Source organism: Mustela erminea, chromosome 4 (assembly GCF_009829155.1).
Source record: "Mustela erminea isolate mMusErm1 chromosome 4, mMusErm1.Pri, whole genome shotgun sequence".
Classification (NCBI taxonomy): Eukaryota; Metazoa; Chordata; class Mammalia; order Carnivora; family Mustelidae; genus Mustela; species Mustela erminea.
Genome location: NC_045617.1, coordinates 124,283,311 through 124,304,184, shown reverse-complemented (window position 1 = coordinate 124,304,184; position 20,874 = coordinate 124,283,311). Strand labels below are relative to the sequence as shown.

Sequence of the window (20,874 nt, the reverse complement as noted above, 5' to 3'; positions counted from 1 at the left end):
TACATTTTTGTACTGGTTATTGTGTTGCAATAGGCACATATTGTTTGTAATTGAAAAAGAAAAGAAAATTATTAAATGAGACATCGTGTTAAAGCACATATGACAGCTAGATTCACTTTCCAGGAGCAGTCATGATCCTTTCACCTCAGTCTTCCATACTTGCTAGCTAATGATGATCAGCACCTACTGCATACCCAGTATGGCATGGGCACTGCGAGAATCTAGCTCTCTTCCACAACAGCCTAAAGTAGGTGTGTGGTTTCTAGTTCACAGACAGAGAGGGTGAGAGGGTGAGGAGAGCCAGACACTGGTTGACCAGTCATGGGCTAGACACTGAACTGTGTGCACTGGCTACACTGTCTGGTTCATCCTCACCACAGCCCCTCTCATGTCCACGCTGTTACCCTGTCTGAGGGTAACATATGGCTCATGGACAGTGGTGGATAACCAGATAACCAGATTCCAAGATTCTGCCTCATAGCTTCTCTTCACAGTAAGACCTGCTCCCCTGTTCTGTTCTGCTCTTTCTGACTCCGAACCACAGAAAACCAAAATGTATATCCACATCATACTCCCAGCACATTGCAACAACTTTCTGGAATGAATGAGTTAATTCACAGGCAACTCTATGGAGAGCAATGCTTCTTTCCAGCTTCTTGTCAATTCACTACACTATTATTCCTTTGCTTTAAATAAGCCTTCCACCTGGTTAGTGGTTAATAAATGTTTGGTGAATTGATGAGTGAATAAAACATGGCCAGATATGTCAGAATAACTGAAGATGACCAAAAAAAAAAAAAAACCCAAAAAACAACAACAACAAAAAAAATTAAGCATCTGAACAAGAAGAGGTATGAGATAGTGTAGCCCTCTCGAACAGGTAAAACGCACAGCAAGAATCCAGAAACTATGAAGGATTCCCATGTCATTGAATACTTTCAAAATAGCTATTGATTTTTTAAACTTATTTTTTTCTCACCATAGCACATACCCTCCCCAATGAAGACAGATATAGATTTTATTTATCTTTATTTTTTATTTTTAGATAGGTATAGATTTTAGTACAAAGAGATTTAAAATGTGCCTTAAAATTGTGCACATGACTTTCTAGAAGAAAGTAGCCCTCAGGGAGATTCAAATTAAAACCACATTGAGATATCACCTTACACCAGTTAGAATGGCCAAAATTAACAAAACAGGAAACAACATGTGTTGGAGAGGATGTGGAGAAAGGGGAACCCTCTTACACTGTTGGTGGGAATGCAAGTTGGTGCAGGCTTTTTGGAGAACAGTGTGGAGATTCCTCAAGAAATTAAAAATAGAACTTCCCTATGACCCTGCCATTGCACTCCAGGGTATTTACCCCAAAGATACAGATGTCGTGAAAAGAAAGGCCATCTGTACCCCAATGTTTATAGCAGCAATGGCCACGGTTGCCAAACTGTGGAAAGAACCAAGATGCCCTTCAACGGACGACTGGATAAGGAAGATGTGGTCCATATACACTATGGAGTATTATGCCTCCATCAGAAAGGATGAATACCCAACTTTTGTAGCAACATGGATGGGACCGGAAGAGATTATGCTGAGTGAAATAAGTCAAGCAGAGAGAGTCAATTATCATATGGTTTCACTTATTTGTGGAGCATAACAAATATCATGGAGGACAAGGGGTGTTAGAGAGGAGAAGGGAGTTGGGGTAAATTGGAAGGGGAGGTGAATCATGACAGACTATGGACTCTGAAAAACAATCTGAGGGGTTTGAAGTGGTGGGGGTGTGGGAGGTTGGGGTACCAGGTGTTGGGTATTATAGAGGGCACGGATTGCATGGAGCACTGGGTGTGGTGAAAAAATAATGAATACTGTTTTTCTGAAAATAAATAAATTGAAAAAATTTTTTAAAAAAAGAAAGTAACCTACTATGAATAAGGATAAAACTCTCATAAACTGTTGGTAGAAGTACTGAATTTGGGTGGCATACATTAAAATTTTTTATTTGTAATCACTTTCATGTAGCAATTATATTTCTAAGAATTTATCATAAACTCTGTTCTCAAACATAAAGACATTCTCCTGTCTTCATTAAAGCAGTTAATAACTCCCTACAAAACCCCAAAAGATAGTTGCTCCTTAATGGAGTCCAGAGCTACTGCCTACCTACCACAAAGCACTTGTTGCTTTTTCAGAACTATAAAGCTTACTAATTTAGGAACTCTAGTACTATTTTTAAAATGTTCTAGCAGCAATTAGCAGCTGTCAGCTCCCTATGCTCAATTCTCTCTGAGGCCAATTAACAGAACTAGGAGCAAAAGGCAGTTAGGGGAAGAGAGGAGGAGGAAATAAACATTGTCCAGGGGCATTTTTGTTAATCAACGTGTATAGAACCTGAAATTTTCTGGGTTGTTCCTATGTATGTCTTATTAGTTTCTCATACTCTATTTTAGCACAATTTACTTTACAAAGGTGTCCCTTTATTGAGGGTTCTGAGAAGTAAACAGCATGCTATAGTATTTTTTTTTTTTTTTTTTACCAGTTCAGAATTGTTTGGGGGAAGAAAACCTGACACAGAGCCACAGGAAAATAGATATACAGTGGTGGGATCTCAAAGTTGAATGATTTGTAGATACAGTCATCTGACTATGAAAGATGCTCCTTTATGCATATTTTTAGTAATTATCTAAATGGTTAATTTACTATGACATTAAAGTAATTTAAAATATATTGGGAAAAAAGAGACTGTTTTTAGTCAGTTTGAACCTGAACTCAATTTTAAGGAGCTACCTGCAAACAGACAGAGTGTGTTCTTTCTTGTTCTAGGAGGGAGGAATTTCAGATGCTTATGAGGATGGTTGGCTGTGACCAGCCTTGCAGCCTTACAAGTTTCCTAAGTCTATCACATCCTGTTAAGTATACACACCTCCATTAGTTGAGAGGTTAGGCACAAGTATAAGGGCCCAGCAAGAGGCATGGACAAAAGTGGTGGCTATGTCCAGATTAGACTTTGCATAAACTGAGTCAATACCTTGACTCAAATCATGCTTGATTCCACCCTTGGTGGAAGTAGTGCAAAATGTCCATCAGCAGATGAAGGGGGGGGAATATATATATATATATATATATATATATATATATATATCATTAAAGAGGAAAAACATTCTGACACACACTACCATATGAAACAACTTTATGATCAGTGAAATCAGCCAATGCAAGACCATTCATGTGAAGTACCTAAGCAGTCAAATCCACAGAAACAGAAAATGGAATGGTGTTTCTAGGGACCGGGGGAAAGGGAATAGTGTTTAATGGGCACAGAGTTTCAGTTTGGAATGACAAAAGAGTTCTGGAGATGGATGGTTGCACAGCAATGTGAATGTACTTAATGCTACCTGAAGTGTACACTTAAAAATGGCATAAATGACACATTTTATATTATGCATGTTTTACCACAGTAATAAGAAAAGACAACTCACCTTTGAAGTTGCCAATGTATAGGCCAGGCAGGATCTACAAAAGACACAGATCAGATATTAGTGTAATAGACCTGAAACTGACAGTGTTTTGTACACAGAGGTTGGGCCCTCAACAGAGCAGTGGGAGGACATCCCAGGCCTGCTGCCTGCCACACTCACTTCTCAGCACCTTCCCAGATAGCTAACAGGACCCAGTGTCCTTGTCTCCAGGGCTTTGGCCTGCCCATGGCCACTAGGAAGCCTGCTTAAATAGCATGTGAATGGTTGCACATTGGTGCCCATGAGCTCATGGGACTTTGAAGACCAGAATTCCCCCAAAAGATGTACATGTAAGCCCTTCAGTGCTCCTTGGCATTCTGAGAGTCAAGTCCCAGACCCAAGGGCCTCCAGCCCTCCACATCTCCTGCCTACCCTTCCCCTTTGACTCCACCTTTTCTCACATCAGCATCCACCACTTAACCCACAACTCCAGCAAACCTCCCTTTGCTGAGGCCTTTATGCATGTTGTTCCCATGTCCAGTAGCTATGTTCCTACTCTCTTCTCAACCTTTAGGTCCTAGATCTGACTCACACCCTGAAGAGGCCTGTCCTGAGCCCAGGCTCTGAGATAGACCCTGGCTTCAGCACCCACAGTCCTCAGTACTCCCCTTGCAGAGATCTGTCACAGGGGTATTGCTAGGTGAAGCTCTGTCTCCTCTGCTACAATGGAAAGCTGTTTGGACAACAAACACATCCTGTCACTTGCTGCTGTATACCTAGCTCCTGACCCAGGGCTTTGCTCATGATTATTATTCAATAAAGAATTACTAAATGAATGAATGAACTGCCCAAATGCACAAGTTAATAAGAACATACAATTTACTTCAAAATGTCTACTTTTCCTGAGGCAGTGGTTCTCAAGAAATTCCGTCAGAATCACCAGAAGCTGTTAAAAATTCAGATTTCTGGGGAGCTCAGGTGGCTCAGTGGGTTAAAGCCTGTGCCTTTAGCTCAGGTGATCCCAAGGTCCTGGGATCAAGCCCCACATCGGGCTCTCTGCTCAGTAGGGAGCCTACTTCCCCTCCCCTCTCTCTGCCTGCCTCTCTGCCTACTTGTAATCTCTGTCTGTCAAATAAATAAATAAAGTCTTTAAAAAAAAATTCAGATTTCTGGGGCACCTGGGTGGCTCAGTGGGTTAAACCTCTGCCTTCGGCTCAGGTCATGGTCTCAGGGTCCTGGAATCGAGTCCCACATTGGGCTCTCTGCTCAGCGGGGAGCCTGCCTCCCTCTCTCTCTCTCCTGCTGCTCTGCCTACTTGTAATCTCTCTCTCTCTCTCTGTCAAATAAATAAATAAAATCTTAAAAAAAAATCAGATTTCTGAACAAGCCCTAGCCCCAGCTCCCAATAGAATGATTTAGTTAGATCTGAGACAAGAACAAGGCGCTGGGTTTTTCACAAGCAATGCCCCCTGCTTTGCAAAATACAAAGCTAATTCTTGTCCTACCACTAATTTGTATGACAGGTCTTAAATTCAAATACAGACACTGCTTTGGAAGTTATATCACCTGACATGATTTCCAAGTGCATAGAGCATACTGCCACTGCAGACCTCCGGTGCCCTGGTGACACCCACCTGTCAGCACTACCATCCCACATCCCCACTCAGCTTCATTTGCTTCACACTCCCTATTTTTTATTCACTTCCACCAAGAAAGCTGAAAGCAGCATGTTGTAACATTTTTCACGTGTGCAGACTTCTTAGAGCATCTTCCTGACAAACAGCTTCTGTGCTAAAAATTCATGGCATCTGTGCAAGTCACCATGGGGGAATGCACTGTGGCACTGTCCAGGCAGTCTGATGGAGCTCAGTAATACTAGGTCTAGGGCTAGCTTCTGTGCTGGGTTGGGAAGGTTGCCAAGCCGTGGGACAACAGAATATAGTGACCAAAAGGGAACACTTGTGAGAAGGAAAAGAGACTCTGTTAATAATTACAGTTGACCCTTGAACAATGAGGGGTGAGACATCAACTCCCCACATAAGCTGAGAATCCATGAATAACTTCTGACTTCCCAAAAACTTAACTACTAATCACCTACTGTTGACTGGGAGTCTTAGCAATAAACAGCCTATTAATGCACATTTTGCATATTATATGTATTACATACTATATTCTTACAATAATATAAGCTAAAGGAAAGTAAATATTGTTAAGAAAATAACAAGGAAAAGGAAATATATTTATGGTATTGTAAAAAAGTCCTTGAGTAAGCGGACCTGCCGCGTAGTTCAAACCTGTGTTGTTCAAGGGTCAACTGTCCTCTTGGAAAACAGGCAAGGCCCAGAAGTGAGCCAGGTCATGGATGTGTGTGATCACCCTGGCTCACGGAATACTCAGGGAGGCAAAATTACTTTGGAGTGCCCCATGTGACTGAGAAGTCAGTTATATCCCATAACTGAAGTCATAGCACTGAGGCAGGCTGGTTTAGCTCTGTAACTAGGAACGTGTGAAACAGTATCTCAGAGGAAAACACCAGCATCCACTGCCAAGGAGCAAAAACATTTGACAGGTCTTCCTTGAAACAGAATCAGTCTTTGAGATCCTTCTGTGAGGAAGGGTGGAATAAATACTGTATTATTCCTGTTTTAAAATTAAAAAACAATACAAGGCCATCTTGGAGATGGATCAAACTGATATTCTCTGGCAGCTCTTGGCTGCATAGACTATGCTTTTTCATGGGTAATCTCCCATTCTCCAGGGTCTCTCCTGTCTTTATTAGGAGGCGACATTATATACTAAAGGGCATAGTCATCACATAGCTCTCTTAGCTGACAGTAACAGCAACTTTTTCCTTAAGCAAACTTTAGTCAGGCTCCTTTGAGCCTTCTTCTTGACTAGGCCTCACCCTGCCAATTTTAGCAAAGGGGACCTGCCAATTTTAGCAAAGAATCCTGCTAAGCCAGTTTATCAAGAATCCTCCCAATCTTGATATCCAATCAAGCTCATCTTCCTCTAGCCTTGATATTTAATCAAATTCTTTTCAATAATTTTCCATCTTTCCCTCACCTTGCCTGTTGGCTATAAGTCCCCACTTTCTCCTACTGCATTGAGTCGAATTCTCTCACTTGCAATAGTATCTCTACCTATTGCACTAGCCTCAAATAAAGGCTTCCTTGCCATTTTTAGTAAGAATAATTTTTTCCTTTATAATACTGACCACAAATAGCTCTAGATTCATAAAACTGACAGTTATAATGAACCATAACATGAGCATGTATATTTGTCCCAAATCACAGAATGTACAATAGTAGATGAATGGTTTACTGATTCTCACATGTGGACTTTATGCTGGACACTCAGGATACAGGTGTGATGGGGAGAGATAGGGCCCTGCCAGAGGCATACTACTTCCCTTGTGGAGCTTCTTGCCTAGGGAAGGAGGAGGTGACCTGACCACTCTGGGATCCCCAAGGATTTTCAGGAGGAAGGAGCACTTAGGGGACATGCAGTTCAAGAGCAGTGGGTCAGGAGAGAGGGAGGAACAGGCAGGGGAGCAATGGAAACCACCAGTGTAGAGAAAGGCAGCTAATCTCTACCAGGAGAGAGCATGAGGGAGGCAGAGACACAGCAGAGAAGAACAGGACCAGGCTGTGGACCAGGCTGCATTCAGCAGCCACAGGCAACCATAGAAGGCCTTCAGGGCTCTAAAGTACCACTAAGATGATTAAGATGTGTGGGGCCATTAGAAAGATTTTTTTTTTATGATTTCTTTAAGTAACATTTTTTTAAATTTATTTTTTATTTATTTTCAGCATAACAGTATTCATTATTTTTGTACTACACCCAGTACTCCATGCAATCTCTGCCCTCTATTATACCTACCACCTAGTAACCCAACCTCCCACCCCCCTCCCACTTCAAACCTCTCAGATTGTTTTTCAGAGTCCATAGTCTCTCATGGTTCACCTCCCATTCCAATTTCCCCCAACTCCCTTCTCCTCTCTAACACCCCTTGTCCTCCAAGCTATTTGTTATGCTCCACAAATAAGTGAAACCATATGATAATTGACTCTCTCTGCTTGACTTATTTGACTCAGCGTAATCTCTTCCGGTCCCGTCCATGTTGCTACAAAAGTTGGGTATTCATCCTTTCTGATGGAGGCATAATACTCCATAGTGTATATGGACCACATCTTCCTTATCCATTCGTCCGCTGAAGGGCATCTTAGTTCTCTCCACAGTTTGGCGACCGTGGCCATTGCTGCTATAAACATTGGGGTACAGATGGCCCTTCTTTTCACGACATCTGTATCTTTGGGGTTAAATACCCAGTAGTGCAATGGCAGGGTCATAGGGAAGTTCTATTTTTAATTTCTTGAGGAATCTCCACACTGTTCTCCAAAAAGGCTGCACCAACTTGCATTCCCACCAACAGTGGAAGAGGGTTCCCCTTTCTCCACATCCCCTCCAATACATGTTGTTTCCTGTCTTGCTAATTTTGGCCATTCTAACTGGTGTAAGGTGATATCTCAATGTGGTTTTAATTTGAATCTCCCTGATGGCTAGTGATGATGAACATCTTTTCATGTGTCTGATGGCCATTTGTATGTCTTCACTGAAGTGTCCGTTCATATCTTCTGCCCATTTTTTGATATGATTATCTGTTTTGTGTGTGTTGAGTTTGAGGAGTTCTTTATAGATCCTGGATATCAGCCTTTTGTCTGTACTGTCATTTGCAAATATCTTCTCCCATTCCGTGGGTGGCCTCTTTGTTTTCTTGACTGTTTCCTTTGCTGTGCAGAAGCTTTTGATTTGATGAAGTCCCAAAAGTTTATTTTCACTTTTGTTTCCTTTGCCTTGGGAGACAAATCTTGAAAGAAGTTGCTGTGGCTGATATTGAAGAGGTTACTGCCTATGTTCTCCTCTAGAATTCTAATGGATTCGTATCTCATGCTGAGGTCTTTTATCCATTTTGAGTTTATCTTTGTGTACGGTGTAAGAGAATGGTTGAGTTTCATTCTTCTACATATAGCTGTCCAGTTTTCCCAGCACCATTTATTGAAGAGACTGTCTTTTTTCCACTGTACATTTTTTCCTGTTTTGTCAAAGATTATTTGCCCATAGAGTTGAGGGTACATATCTGGGCTCTCTACTCTGTTCCACTGGTCTATGTGTCTCTTTTTATGCCAGTACCATGCTGTCTTGGTGATCACACCTTTGTAGTAAAGCTTGAAATCAGGTAGCGTGATGCCCCAGTTTTATTTTTAAAGGGACTATCCACCAAGATGATCTAACAATTGTAAATATCTATGCCCCCAATATGGGAGCAGCCAATTACATAAGAAAACTGTTAACCAAGATATAGAGTTATATTGATATGATTACATTAATAGTAGGAGATCTTTAACACGCCTCTCTCAGAAATAGACAAATCATCGAAGCAGAAAATCAATAAAGAAACAAGAGCATGGGACCAGATGGACCTCATAGATATATACAGAACATTCCACCCTAAAACAACAGAATACTCATTCTTCTCAAGTGCACATGGAACCTTCTCAAGAATAGACCACATACTGGGTCACAAATCACGACTCAACTGATACCAAAAGACTGAGATTATTCCCTGCATATTCTCAGATCACAATGCTTTGAGACTGGAGCTCGATCACAAGGAAAAGTTCAGAAGGAACTCAAACACCTGGAAGCTAAAGACCACCTTGCTTAAGAATGCTTGAATAAACCAGGAGATCAAAGAAGAACTGAAACAATTCATGGAAACCAATGTGAATGAAGACACTTCAGTCCAAAACCTATGGGATACAGCAAAGGCAGTCCTAAGGGGGAAATACATAGCCATCCAAGCCTCTCTCAAAAAAATTGAAAAACCCAGAACACAGCAGCTGTCTCTACACCTTAAAGAACTGGAGAATCAACAACAAATCAAACCAACTCCACACATAGGAAGGGAAATCATCAAGATTAGAGCTGAGATCAAGGAGGCAGAAACCAGAGATACAGTAGAACGTATCAATGAAACTAGAAGCTGGTTTTTTGAAAGAATCAATAAAATCGATAAACCATTGGCCACACTAATCCAAAAGGAAAGAGAGAAAGCCCAAATTCCTAAAATTATGAATGAAAAGGGAGAGATCACAACTAACACCAAGGAAGTAGAAACAATCATCAGAAGTTATTATCAACAGTTACATGCCAATAAGCAAGCAACCTAGATGAAATGGATGCATTCCTGGAAAACTATAAACTCCCAAAACTGAACCAGGAAGAAATTGACAACCTGAATAGACCGATATCTAGAAACAAGATTGAAGCAGTGATCAAAAACCTCCTAAAAAACAAGAGCCCAGGACCTGACGGATTCCCTGGGGAATTCTACCAAACTTTCAAAGAAGAAATAACACCTATTCTCCCAAAACTGTTTCAAAAACAGCATTACCCTGATCCCCAAACCAGGCAAAGACCCTACCAAAAAGAATTTCAGACCAATATCACTGATGAATATGGATGCTAAGATTCTCAACAAGATCCTAGCAAACAGGATCCAACAGTACATTAAAAAGATTATCCACCATGACCAGGTGGGATTCACCCCTGGGCATCAAGGATGGTTCAACATTCGCAAATCAATCAATGTGATAGAACAAATTAATATGAGAGGAGAGAAGAACCACATGGTCCTCTCAATTGATGCAGAAAAAAGCATTTGACAAAATCCAGCATCCGTTCCTGATTAAAATGCTTCAAAGTATAGGGATAGAGGGAACATTCCTGAACTTCATAAAATCTATCTATGAAAAACCCACAGCAAATATCATCCTCAATGGGAAAAAGCCTGCAGCCTTCCCATTGAGATCAGGAACACGACAAGGATGCCCACTCTCACCACTCTTGTTCAACATAGTATTAGAAGTCCTAGCAACAGCAATCAAAACAAAGAGAAATAAAAGGTATCCAAATTGGCAATGAAGAAGTCAAACTCTCTCTCTTCGCAGATGACATGATACTTTATATGGAAAACCCAAAAGACTCCACCCCCAAACTACCAGAACTCATACAGCAATTCAGCAACGTGGCAGGATACAAAGTCAACGTACAGAAATCAGTGGCTTTCTTATACCCTAACAATGAAAATACAGAAAGGGAAATTAGAGAATCGATTCCATTTACTATAGCACCAAGAACCATAAGATACTTGGGAATAAACCTAACCAAAGAGGTGAAGGATCTGTCTTCAAGGAACAACAGAACATCCATGAAAGAAATTGAAGAAGACACAAAAAGATGGAAGACCATTCCATGCTCCTGGACTGGAAGAATAAACATTGTTAAAATGTCTGTACTGCCTAGAGCAATCTATACTTTTAATGCCATTCCGATCAAACGTCCACCGGTATTCTTCAAAGAGCTGGAGCATATAATCCAAAAATTTGTATGGAATCAGAAGATATTTTCATATATTTTTATTTAATATATCTTGGAAATGTCATGATAATAATAGAGGAAAGGTAAAGTTGTGTATGCGGTCAATGTCTTCATTATCATATTACCTCCATAAGGGGAACACTGGGGGCTGGTGGGGAGGGTCCAAGAAGGGCCATTTCTGTCTTTATCTTTGAACTTTTCTATATGGTTTTGATGTTCTAATTGTGTGCAAGCTTTACTTCAATTTACTTTTTTCCTTTTTAAGTCAAGAGGGGTTATTTAGGGAAAAGATTATGGCCCAGTTTTGCTTTTCTTTTTTGTACTTCTACTGTGTTCTCTACCAAAATAAACTAATACACTTCATATTATTTTTTAAATAAAATAAAGCAAGGACATGAGATTAGATCACCTCTGTGCCCTGCTGCTCTAGAGCCATAGTTTTATGATTACTAAATCCATCCTTTAGAGGCCAACTCCAGTCAGGTTTCTACTCCCTGCACTGCTATCTAAAACATAACATTATCTTTCCATTCCCATTATCAATTCCTCAAGTCTCCTGATGATGTCACCTTCTCCCAGTCCCCTAAAATGAAAATCTGGACCCCATTCCCACCATAGCACTCTCCTCCATACTCCCTCGTGCCTCTCTCTGATCCGTGAGTTACAAAGTCCTAGCACAGTCCTGGCTGCTTTCCCACAGTCAGAGCATGAGCTCATACATGGGCTAGAGCAGTATCCACTGAACTAGCTTCTCTGTCCCATCAAATTAATTTTGTAAGGTCATATTCTCACTGGGTCATTTTCTAGATAATGTTTAGTAGCAAACCCTTTCCAAAGAAAATGAAAGCCAAAACTGAAATTCAACTGAAAATTTCAATTTGGCTTCCACATGATGGCTCCAACTTACCCCTGAAGGATTTCCCCCATTTCTCTCCAATTTGCAGCCAAACCAAGTAACCTCCAGTTTCCCAATACCTTTACTAGTCCTACTTTGCAATATCACACTTCTTTGCTCTCAATATTCTCTTTAAACAGAGAAGTCATCCCCACTATTTGGGGTCCCTCATCCCCCTTGGCTATACTAAAAAATTATAAACCCTATAATAGACAATTATTTCACTGGTTTTCTAGCCTCTGAAGCCCTTTCCTATGTCTGAGGAATTTCCCCGCAATTTAGAGTCTTGGTAGGAAGCAGAGCCCAGCTCTTACTACAGAAGCTGCCAATACCAGATGACTGACTGCTTGCATTTGCCTTTGCTGCTGTGACATGGAAATGTGACAAATGTGCAACAGCTGCTCCAGACCAGAATCCAGAGATAACCCATGATATTTTCTCCCCCAACAGGGGCAGTAGGGCTGGTAGCACATCTAGAACCCAAAATAGCATCAGCAGTATCTTGGAGCAGCCCCAGAAATGCTCTCACCAGAACAGTTCTAGGATCTGCTTCTGGCAAGTTAGCCTTAATCTAGTTCTCCCAACTTCCTGGCCATCCTACCTATTGTTTTGTGTTTTTTTATGGCTAACATATTTTTTAATAATAATTATTTTTATTAACATACATTGTATTATTAGCCCCAGGGGTACAGGTCTGTGAATTGTCAGGCTTAAACATTTCACAACACTCACCATAGCACATATCCTCCCCAATGTCCATAAGCCAACCTTCGTCTCCCTACCCCTCCTTTCTCCAGCAACCCTCAGATTGTTTTGTGAGATTAAGAGTCTCTTATGGTTTGTCTCCCTCCCGAACCTATCTTGTTTCATATTTTCCTTCCCTACCCCCAAGCCTCCCACCCTGCCTCTCAAATTCCTCATATAAGAGAGATCATATGATAATTTTGTCTTTCTCTGACTGACTTATTTCACTCAGCATAATACCCTCTAGTTCCATCCACATCATTGCAAATGGCAAGCTTATGACGGCTGCATAATATTCCATTGAATATGTATACCACATCTCTTTTATTGATTCATCTGTTGATGGACATCTAGGTTCTTCCCATAGTTTGGCTATTGTGGACATTGCTGCTATACACATTTGGGTGCACGTGCCCCTTCGGATCACTACATTTGTATCTTTACGGTAAATACCCAGTAGTGCGATTGCTGGGTCAAGCATCCTACCTATGGTACCCAAAGCAGCCACATTTGGATTTTGTTGCTTACAAACACTGACCCTGGTATAGGCCTTTCAACCCAGTAAAAATGCATAAATGCAAATGAGCTGTACAGACCTTCAGACAAGTCACAGACTAGCAAAGTCCTACCCACCTTGTAAGCAGCAGCCCCACTGGCACTCCACAAAAGAGTCAGAGATCACTCCAACAGGAGATTCCTCCCCCCGCCTTTACTCAACCTCATTAAGCACTTCACCACTCCTCAATAGCTCCCCAATTTGTCTGCTCCTCTTGAAACTTCGGTGCAGTACCTTTGTTCAGTTTCTTAGTACCTCCCCTCTGACTTGTAACAGCCTCCTAAAGATCTCTCTACCTTTGGATAGATCCCTTCAAAGGAATCCTCAACCAGACTCCAAGTGCAAAACTAACTATGTAACTCTTCAGATTAAAACCTTCTTAGGGTTCCAAGTAGCTGTCACCATAGAAACTAAATCAGGTACCTCAGCAATTGAGACCTTCAGGTACTGAGGTTGCTATGCCTGCAACCTCAGCCCCATGCCTAGTTCTTTCCTTAAACTTCCCTACACCTGAAGTAACCATTCAAAGATGCAGGCGAGACCCCCAATTCTAGCATCCAGGTTTTAAAGGAAACAACCCAATTTTCAACTGCTATCAACTACATTAAAAAACCCCCCACAAAACCTTAAATATTTTGATAGACAAAACACATCTGCATGCTGACTATAGCCCATGGACATCAAGTTTATGACTTCTATCTGCTGCTTGCATCAGATATGATGTATTGTATGTTCTCTCTAAACTTGGATGGTTCTCCCTTGATTCCTAGTTACTCAAGTAAATGTTTCTTCAGTGAATAGATGAACAAAAAGAGAATGTAAATAAGGTAGGAGGAAGTAAAGCAAGGAAAGGAGACATGGAAAACAATGAGTAAAGCCTAAGAAATCAAACCTTGTCCCTGTTCTGCCCTGGACAGATCTCCACAGGGGTCAGTGATGGTCACAGCAGCAGCACAGGGACCAGTGCTGGATGAGAGCAGCATCCCAAAAGGAGGCCAGGTCAGAGTGATGGCAAAGACTAAGGCTTAATCTTACCAAAATCAAAGAGCCAACTTACTAAAAATCAGTTAAGATGCACATTTCGTATGCATTTAAAATTTATTTTTTAAAAAGATTTATTTATTTATTCCTTTGTCAGAGAGGGAGAGAGAAAGAGCATAAGCAGGGGGATCAACAGGCAGAGCAGGCAGAGGGAGAAGCAGGCTCCCCACTGAGCAAGCCATCCCAGGACCCTGGGATCAGGTCCCAAGCCAGAGGCAGAGGCTTAACCGACTGAGATGTCCCTAAAATTTTTTTCTTTTTTCTTTTCCAAGTCTTTATCTAAACTCCAGTTATTTAACATACAGTGTAATATTAGTTTTAGGTGTAGAATTCGGTGATTTATCACTTATATACAACACTTGGTGCTCATCCTTATTCTCCATCAACCATCTAACCCAAGCCCCACTCCCCTCCCCTCCAGCAACCTTCAGTTTGTTCTCTGGTTTGTCTCTTTTCTGCCCCTCCCCCAAATTCATCTGTTTTATTTCTTAAATTCCACATATGCAAAAAGAAGACAGAGCTATGTCAGTAAACCTTAAACTCCATTTTCAAGACCACAAGAATAAACTAGTGTTTCGAGGGCCAGAAACAGAAAGTGAGTGGCTCAATTCCACTTTCTGTAGTTTCTTCCATACAAAATTACAAAATAAGAGAAAGGAAGACTAACCACTGGCACAGTGCGAAATTACATTTTTTTGTTTTCAAGAAGAATAGAAACCCCATGAATATTTAAACTTCTACTCTAGTCAGCTTCATAATTTAAACTTGAAACAAAAAATTTGACCTCTCCCAATTTTGACCTATCCACTTCCCTGGCATGATTGTTGCTGGTAATCCTTAAGTACAGAGAAAGAGAAAATGAAATGAAACAATTTTCCAGCAGAAAGATAGCTTATAGAGACCATGGAAGAGCAGAGTGTTCATCTGGGACAAGTGGATGAACAGTCAGTCAATTCATGAATTCTGAACTTAAGCCAGAAGCAAGAACACAAGAAAAGTGAAATCATTGCCACCTGGGAGGAAAGATCAAAGAAAGAAGTTTGTATATGCAGTTTGGATATGTTTGAGAATGTTCTATGACTCTAGGATAACCACCACCAGATTGGTCCTAATTGTCTTGGGCCTCAGAAATAATTTTTATTCCCTCTGTAGAAGATGGTTCTTCCTTCGTTGTTCACCTGGGTGGTACCTTGTCCTTTAAGTCTCCCATAAGATGACAGCTCTTAAGGAAGTCTCTCACGACCATTAAATTTCCTGACACCCTCCATCACAACCCCTTGTTATTTTCTTCATCATATTCATCAGTACTTAAAATTATATTTCCTACTTTTTTGATTGACCTTGAAGCAGGGGGTTTGTCTATTGTCTTCCCTGCTCTATCTCAAGAGCCTGCCACAGAATCCAGCACATAAAGAGATAATAAAAGGCAATGAAAGATGCTCTCTAGCACTCTGCTAGTCAAAAAAAGATTCTTTTGTTCTGATAAAAGACTGTGTAGAGATAGGAAATGAAGGCAGACTCCTGCAGAAATTCTTTGAAACCATGCTAAAGATTCTCCATGTTTAATGGCTCCCCTTGATCAATATCCTTCACACCCACACTATACTAACACTGTCTATACAGAAGTGCATAAAATCAAATCCTTCACCACAAAAAAGCACTTATGAACAAAACAATACTGCTTCTAAGGGCAATAAATATTTTGAGTTTATTTCTTAAACAGTTCTCTTAGTGCTTCAAGATACCATGCAATCTAAGACCACCACCCAAACAGATTTAAGAGATAAAATTCAGATAAAATCAGGCCGCAGGACAAGGCTATTGGGAGTGGGATAATCTTAATTCTTCCTAGAAACCTTTCTGGGTTTCAAAGCCAGGAATGAGAGGGAGAACTTTGGTGGATTCTGTGAAGGGTTAAATGTCACAGACTTTCTTAATGCCATTTGGCCATGGGTTTAACCAGTTTGCATTTGCAAAAGGATAAATCTGAGAATACTCTTGGAGCACCTGGGTGGCTCAGTCAGTTGAGCATCCAACTCTTTATTTCACCTGAGGTCGTGATCTCAGGGTCATTGGTTGCTCTCTGCACTCAGCACAGAGGCTGCTTAAGTTTCTGTCCCTTTCCCTCTACCCCCGACCTTCTGCTTGTGCTCTTAAAAAAAAAAAAAAAGAAAGAAAGAAAGAAAAAAAGAAAGAAAAAAGAATCTGAGAATAATTTTGTATGCACTTAGAATAAAGCCTTAAGCATTTGCTCCTTCAACATAAAATAAAACTCTAATTTTGAAAAGAGAAAATATCCAGAAGGTAGTATAGGGGACAGGAGACAGAGTACCAGCATACAGCAGTCTGTCTACACTGCTGCGTACATGGTGTGCTTATCTCCCACAGAAGGACTCCTCTGTAAGCTGCCTGGAGCTGGGTGACAGGGTCTTCCTGTCTTTCACATTCATTTCCCAGTACAGGCTCTAGCACAGTGCCTTGACAATAGCAGGTGCTCAACAGTATAATCTGATGACTAGGTGGATGGACAAATGAATAAATTATGAAGGTGGCCAAGTAAGGTGCTGTCACATGGTAACAGCACAAAGATGTCTAACCTTCTAGCCCCTCACCATATGAAAACAGAGCTTCTCAACCTTTAAGGCCCTATTCACTCTTTTTTTTTTTTTTTGCCTTCCTCTTTCATTTTTATTTTTTAAAAATTTTTTTATAAACATATAATCCTATCCTTTTGATAATGATCCAGTTCTAGATTACCCAGACCTTCTCCTCTGAAGGGAGAAGCCTAGGCCAATGGCTCTCAATGGGGGACAATTCTGCCCTCTGGCTTATACCTTCGAATTCCTGGAGATATTATTTTTGGTTGTCACAATGGGGGAAGAGTGCAACTGGTACCTAGTGGGGAGAGGCCTGGAATGTTACTAAACCTCCTACAATGCAAAAGACAACCCCTACAACAAAGACTGACCCAGCCCAAGGTGTGGGAGGGATGGGGTGGCTAGATGATGGACATTTGGGAGGGTATGTACTATGGTGAGTGGTGTGAATTGTGTAAAACTGATGAATCACAGACCTATATACCTGAAATAAATAATATGTTAATTTAAAAAAAAAAGACTGATCCAGCCCAAAATGTTAATAGTGCAGAGGTTGAGGAACCCTCATAGGAGAGGCATATTTATATCTTTGATCTTTTCCTCTTGAACTAAACTTTCTCCACTCTACTCTCTACTGCCTTATCTTCCTAAGGAGAACAGAGCTATCCTTAACTAGTATCATTACTATAATCATTAATGGGACAAATTAACTCACACTAATAGCAGTGCACATTTGCACTTCCCAGGTTGCAAGAATGTCTTTTAAAAAATTCTCATTTGCTTCTCTCAAGAATTTGGGAAGTATCATCATATTCATTTTTGAGCAAATGACACTAGATAAGCTAACCATCGTTTCTACGAGTTGAAAGAGGTAAAGAAACTGAAGCTCAGGGACATTAAGTTACTTGTTAAAGATCACATGCATAAAGCAGCAGACTGTTAAAGACACCCCAAATCAGGCTTTGTGATAACCCTGGCCCCTCTTGCTTTCACTGCAGTGGACTTCTCATGGGACGGTGGTGGCCCAATGGATATATAATGTAAGCCATATATATATAATTTAAAATTTTCTAGTAGCCACATAAAAAGTAAAAAGAAACAGATGAAGTCAATTTTAATATATTTTATTTAAGTGAAATATATTTAGAATATTTATAATATACAAATATAAACATATTTCTGCAATCAACATACAGAATTATTCATAGAATGGTTTAAAAGTTTTTGTACCAACTCTTCCAAGTCTGGTGTGTATTTTATACTTAAATCACATCTCACTTGCAATTAGCCACATTTTAGTTACTCAATAGCCCTATGACTAATGGCTACTGTTTTGCACAACACAGGTTGCGTGTGTGTGTGTGTGTGTGTGTGTGTGTGTGTGTGTGTGTGTGTAGGGAAAAGAGAAAAGGAAGAGAGACATGGGGAGGTGTAGAAGTTCCTGTGGGTTAAGACAGACAACTTGAGGAGAGTGGGGTAAGTAGATGATGAGTGCGATTTTAGGTGGCATTCAATCTAGGTCAAGGATCTGCTGGAGTAAAAATGTTTAAGCTGAGACCAGAAGAAACTGCTCAAAGTTACAGGAATAATGGCAAAGTACATTGCTAGAATCTAGAAATTAAAAGCCTTAGCTAGAATTTGTTCATGTATGTCTTAAACTAGGCTTCATATTTTCCCCATCTGTAAAAGCAAGTTGATTTGCAGAATCAATGCTAACCATAGAAATGCTTTTCTAAGACCATTTACAAATAAAAACATACAATGCCCTTGGAACGAAAAGCATGATTTGCAAGATCTGTGTCATAAGGTTATTGGGATAAGATTTCTTTCCCATCTCACAGAAGCTGGTCATCCTTAACAAAAGAAAATTTAGGAACTAAACAACAGATTTTTCTTCTGACTGCTTAAAGTATAGCAGTTTTTACGTACATTTCACGTCCTCATGGAGGACGTTCTCACCATACATTACAGTCTCCTGTGTGGCAAAACGTCAGGTCTACCTCAGTGAGGCAGACACAGCTTGTTACATAGGCAATGTAAGGCCAGAGGAAAGAGGCTTCTGTGTTCTAGCCTATCAAAGATGATGAGGAAGTAGAAAAAGAGAAAACAGCAGTTATGATCTATTATTTTTTAAGCCTCATATCATGTGTCTATAGCTTATAAAATCTAAGCCTCACTATAACCATGGTAAGTCAATGTTTCTTACCCTTTGTGCAGATTGGGAAATGGACCCTCAGAGAAATTAAATAACATGACTGAGTTCCTAATGCTAGGTTTGAAACTTAGTTCCTGTTGATTGTGAAGAGAGTGGAAATCTTTCCTTTGTGCTAGGATGGCAGTTCATCCCAAATGAATTCTAAAGACTTTGAAAAGTAACCCGAAAAAGCTCCCCAGAGTTCTAAATTAATTGCAAACTAGAAAAAGCCACCTTCTCTTTTCTTTCATGATTGACATTCATAGAGAGGAGAGAAAGGCAGGCAACTAAAATAATCTTTGATTACTTTTTGTGCAATTCCCAAGTAGACCCTCTGAATTGGCCAAAAATGTAATCATTAATGAGTTTATGGTGTGTTAGGCCCTATTTTGAGACTTCAACACACAGAGTAACTCATCTGATCTTCACCATAACCCCATGAAGTCGGTGCTGTTATTTTCATTCCCATTTTACAAATGAGGTGCACAGAGGTTAAGTGACCTGCCCAAAGTCACCCAGCTGGTTAAGTGCAGAGCCTGGACTCAAAGCCAGGTGGTCTGGCTCATAGACATAATGCAGAGTGCCTCATTATGCTGCTAAAGATCAACTTAGTAAATGTCTCTAGTGGGATGAGATTTAAACTAAACAGCCTGTTGCGTGCAAATATCGTGTTTCTGTGGAGTCTCTGAAAACTCCCAGTTGACTCAAAGTTCTCTCAAGGCTCTGAACCTGCTACTCTTTTGGGTGAGGGCTTATCACGGAAACTCCTATCCTCGTTGTCATCTTATTAGTCTTAAGTATTATAATACCCCATGAGAAACAAAAATCTAATCTCTCTAGTCAAGCATTTTATTAGAGAAATCTGCCCCAAATCCTTCTCCATGTGCATTTTTTAAAAGATTTTATTCATTTATTTGCCAGAGAGAGAGAGAGAGACTGAGATTGAGAGGAAGAAGCAGACGCCCCACTAAGCAGGAAGCTCCATGCAGGACTCTATCCCAGGATCCTGAGATCCAGGCCTGAGCTGACACTTAATTAACTGAGGCACCCAGGCACTCCCTCTATGTCATGTTTTTATCTTGATCAACCTGAGTCAATGATCTAATTTTGGGCTGAAGGAAGCATTACCATTCTAGGCAGGATGTGAGGACCCTCTGGATCCAATAACTTAACCTCCCATTGACTGCCAGGGTTGGTGCACTTCATCTGGAACCCAGCAGCCCAGGCTGATGGCTTCTTCTTTCCTTGCTGCTCTGTGTCCTTCAAAAGGCATCCTGCCTGGTGAAAATCTAGCTGTCCCTCGATTTCAAAGGAAACCTAGCTTGTGACAGTGGGAAGCAAATACTTCAGTTGGTTCAACCTCAAGACTGTGTCATTTTACCCTCAGCCCTTTCAACTAGCACAGCAGCTGGCTAATAGTAGGGACACAATAAATATTTGTTAAATTAATCACCTCTCTAAACCTATTCTGTTTCTGCATCTCTGCATTAGATATAGTGGCTCTATTTACAATATAAGATGATTATGATAATAGCAGCAAGAAATTCATTACTTTCTTTGAAAGGTAAAAATCACGATATGAATATGAATGACTTTTGCTGAAAAGCCTTAATTTTGAAACTTAATCAATCATTCACATCCTTAAGTATGTTATTTGAATTATAATATAAAAATACTACAAATTAAATGCTAAAAGCGGCGCAGAATGAACAAGTAAAAAAAAAAACCGAAGAAAAAAAACAAAGGAAAACCAAGGTATGACTACAAGCCCACCAACTTGTGGAAGCACCTTTATTGTTCTGTAGAAGAACAAGCAGAAGGTTCATGGTGCTGATGGATTTCAATTTTAATGGGGACAGAATGCAAGTATTTATCCAAGAGAAATAATGTGTTTCCAATCTTGGTCACTGCCCACCCCACCCCAAGAAAAAGCCCCACACAAGGAATACAAT

At 40.4% G+C, this 20,874-nt stretch overlaps 1 protein-coding gene across 6 annotated transcripts in view; it reads right to left on the bottom strand.

Annotated features, from left to right (window-relative positions):
- Positions 1–20,874, bottom strand: part of DUSP22 (dual specificity phosphatase 22) — a 75,225-nt gene that overhangs the window by 52,615 nt on the left and 1,736 nt on the right. For all 6 annotated transcript variants that reach the window (XM_032340921.1, XM_032340920.1, XM_032340924.1 and 3 more), the window contains one exon: positions 3,474–3,507. In XM_032340921.1, coding sequence (XP_032196812.1) covers positions 3,474–3,507 — 34 coding nt within the window. The remainder of the gene's footprint in view (positions 1–3,473; positions 3,508–20,874) is intronic.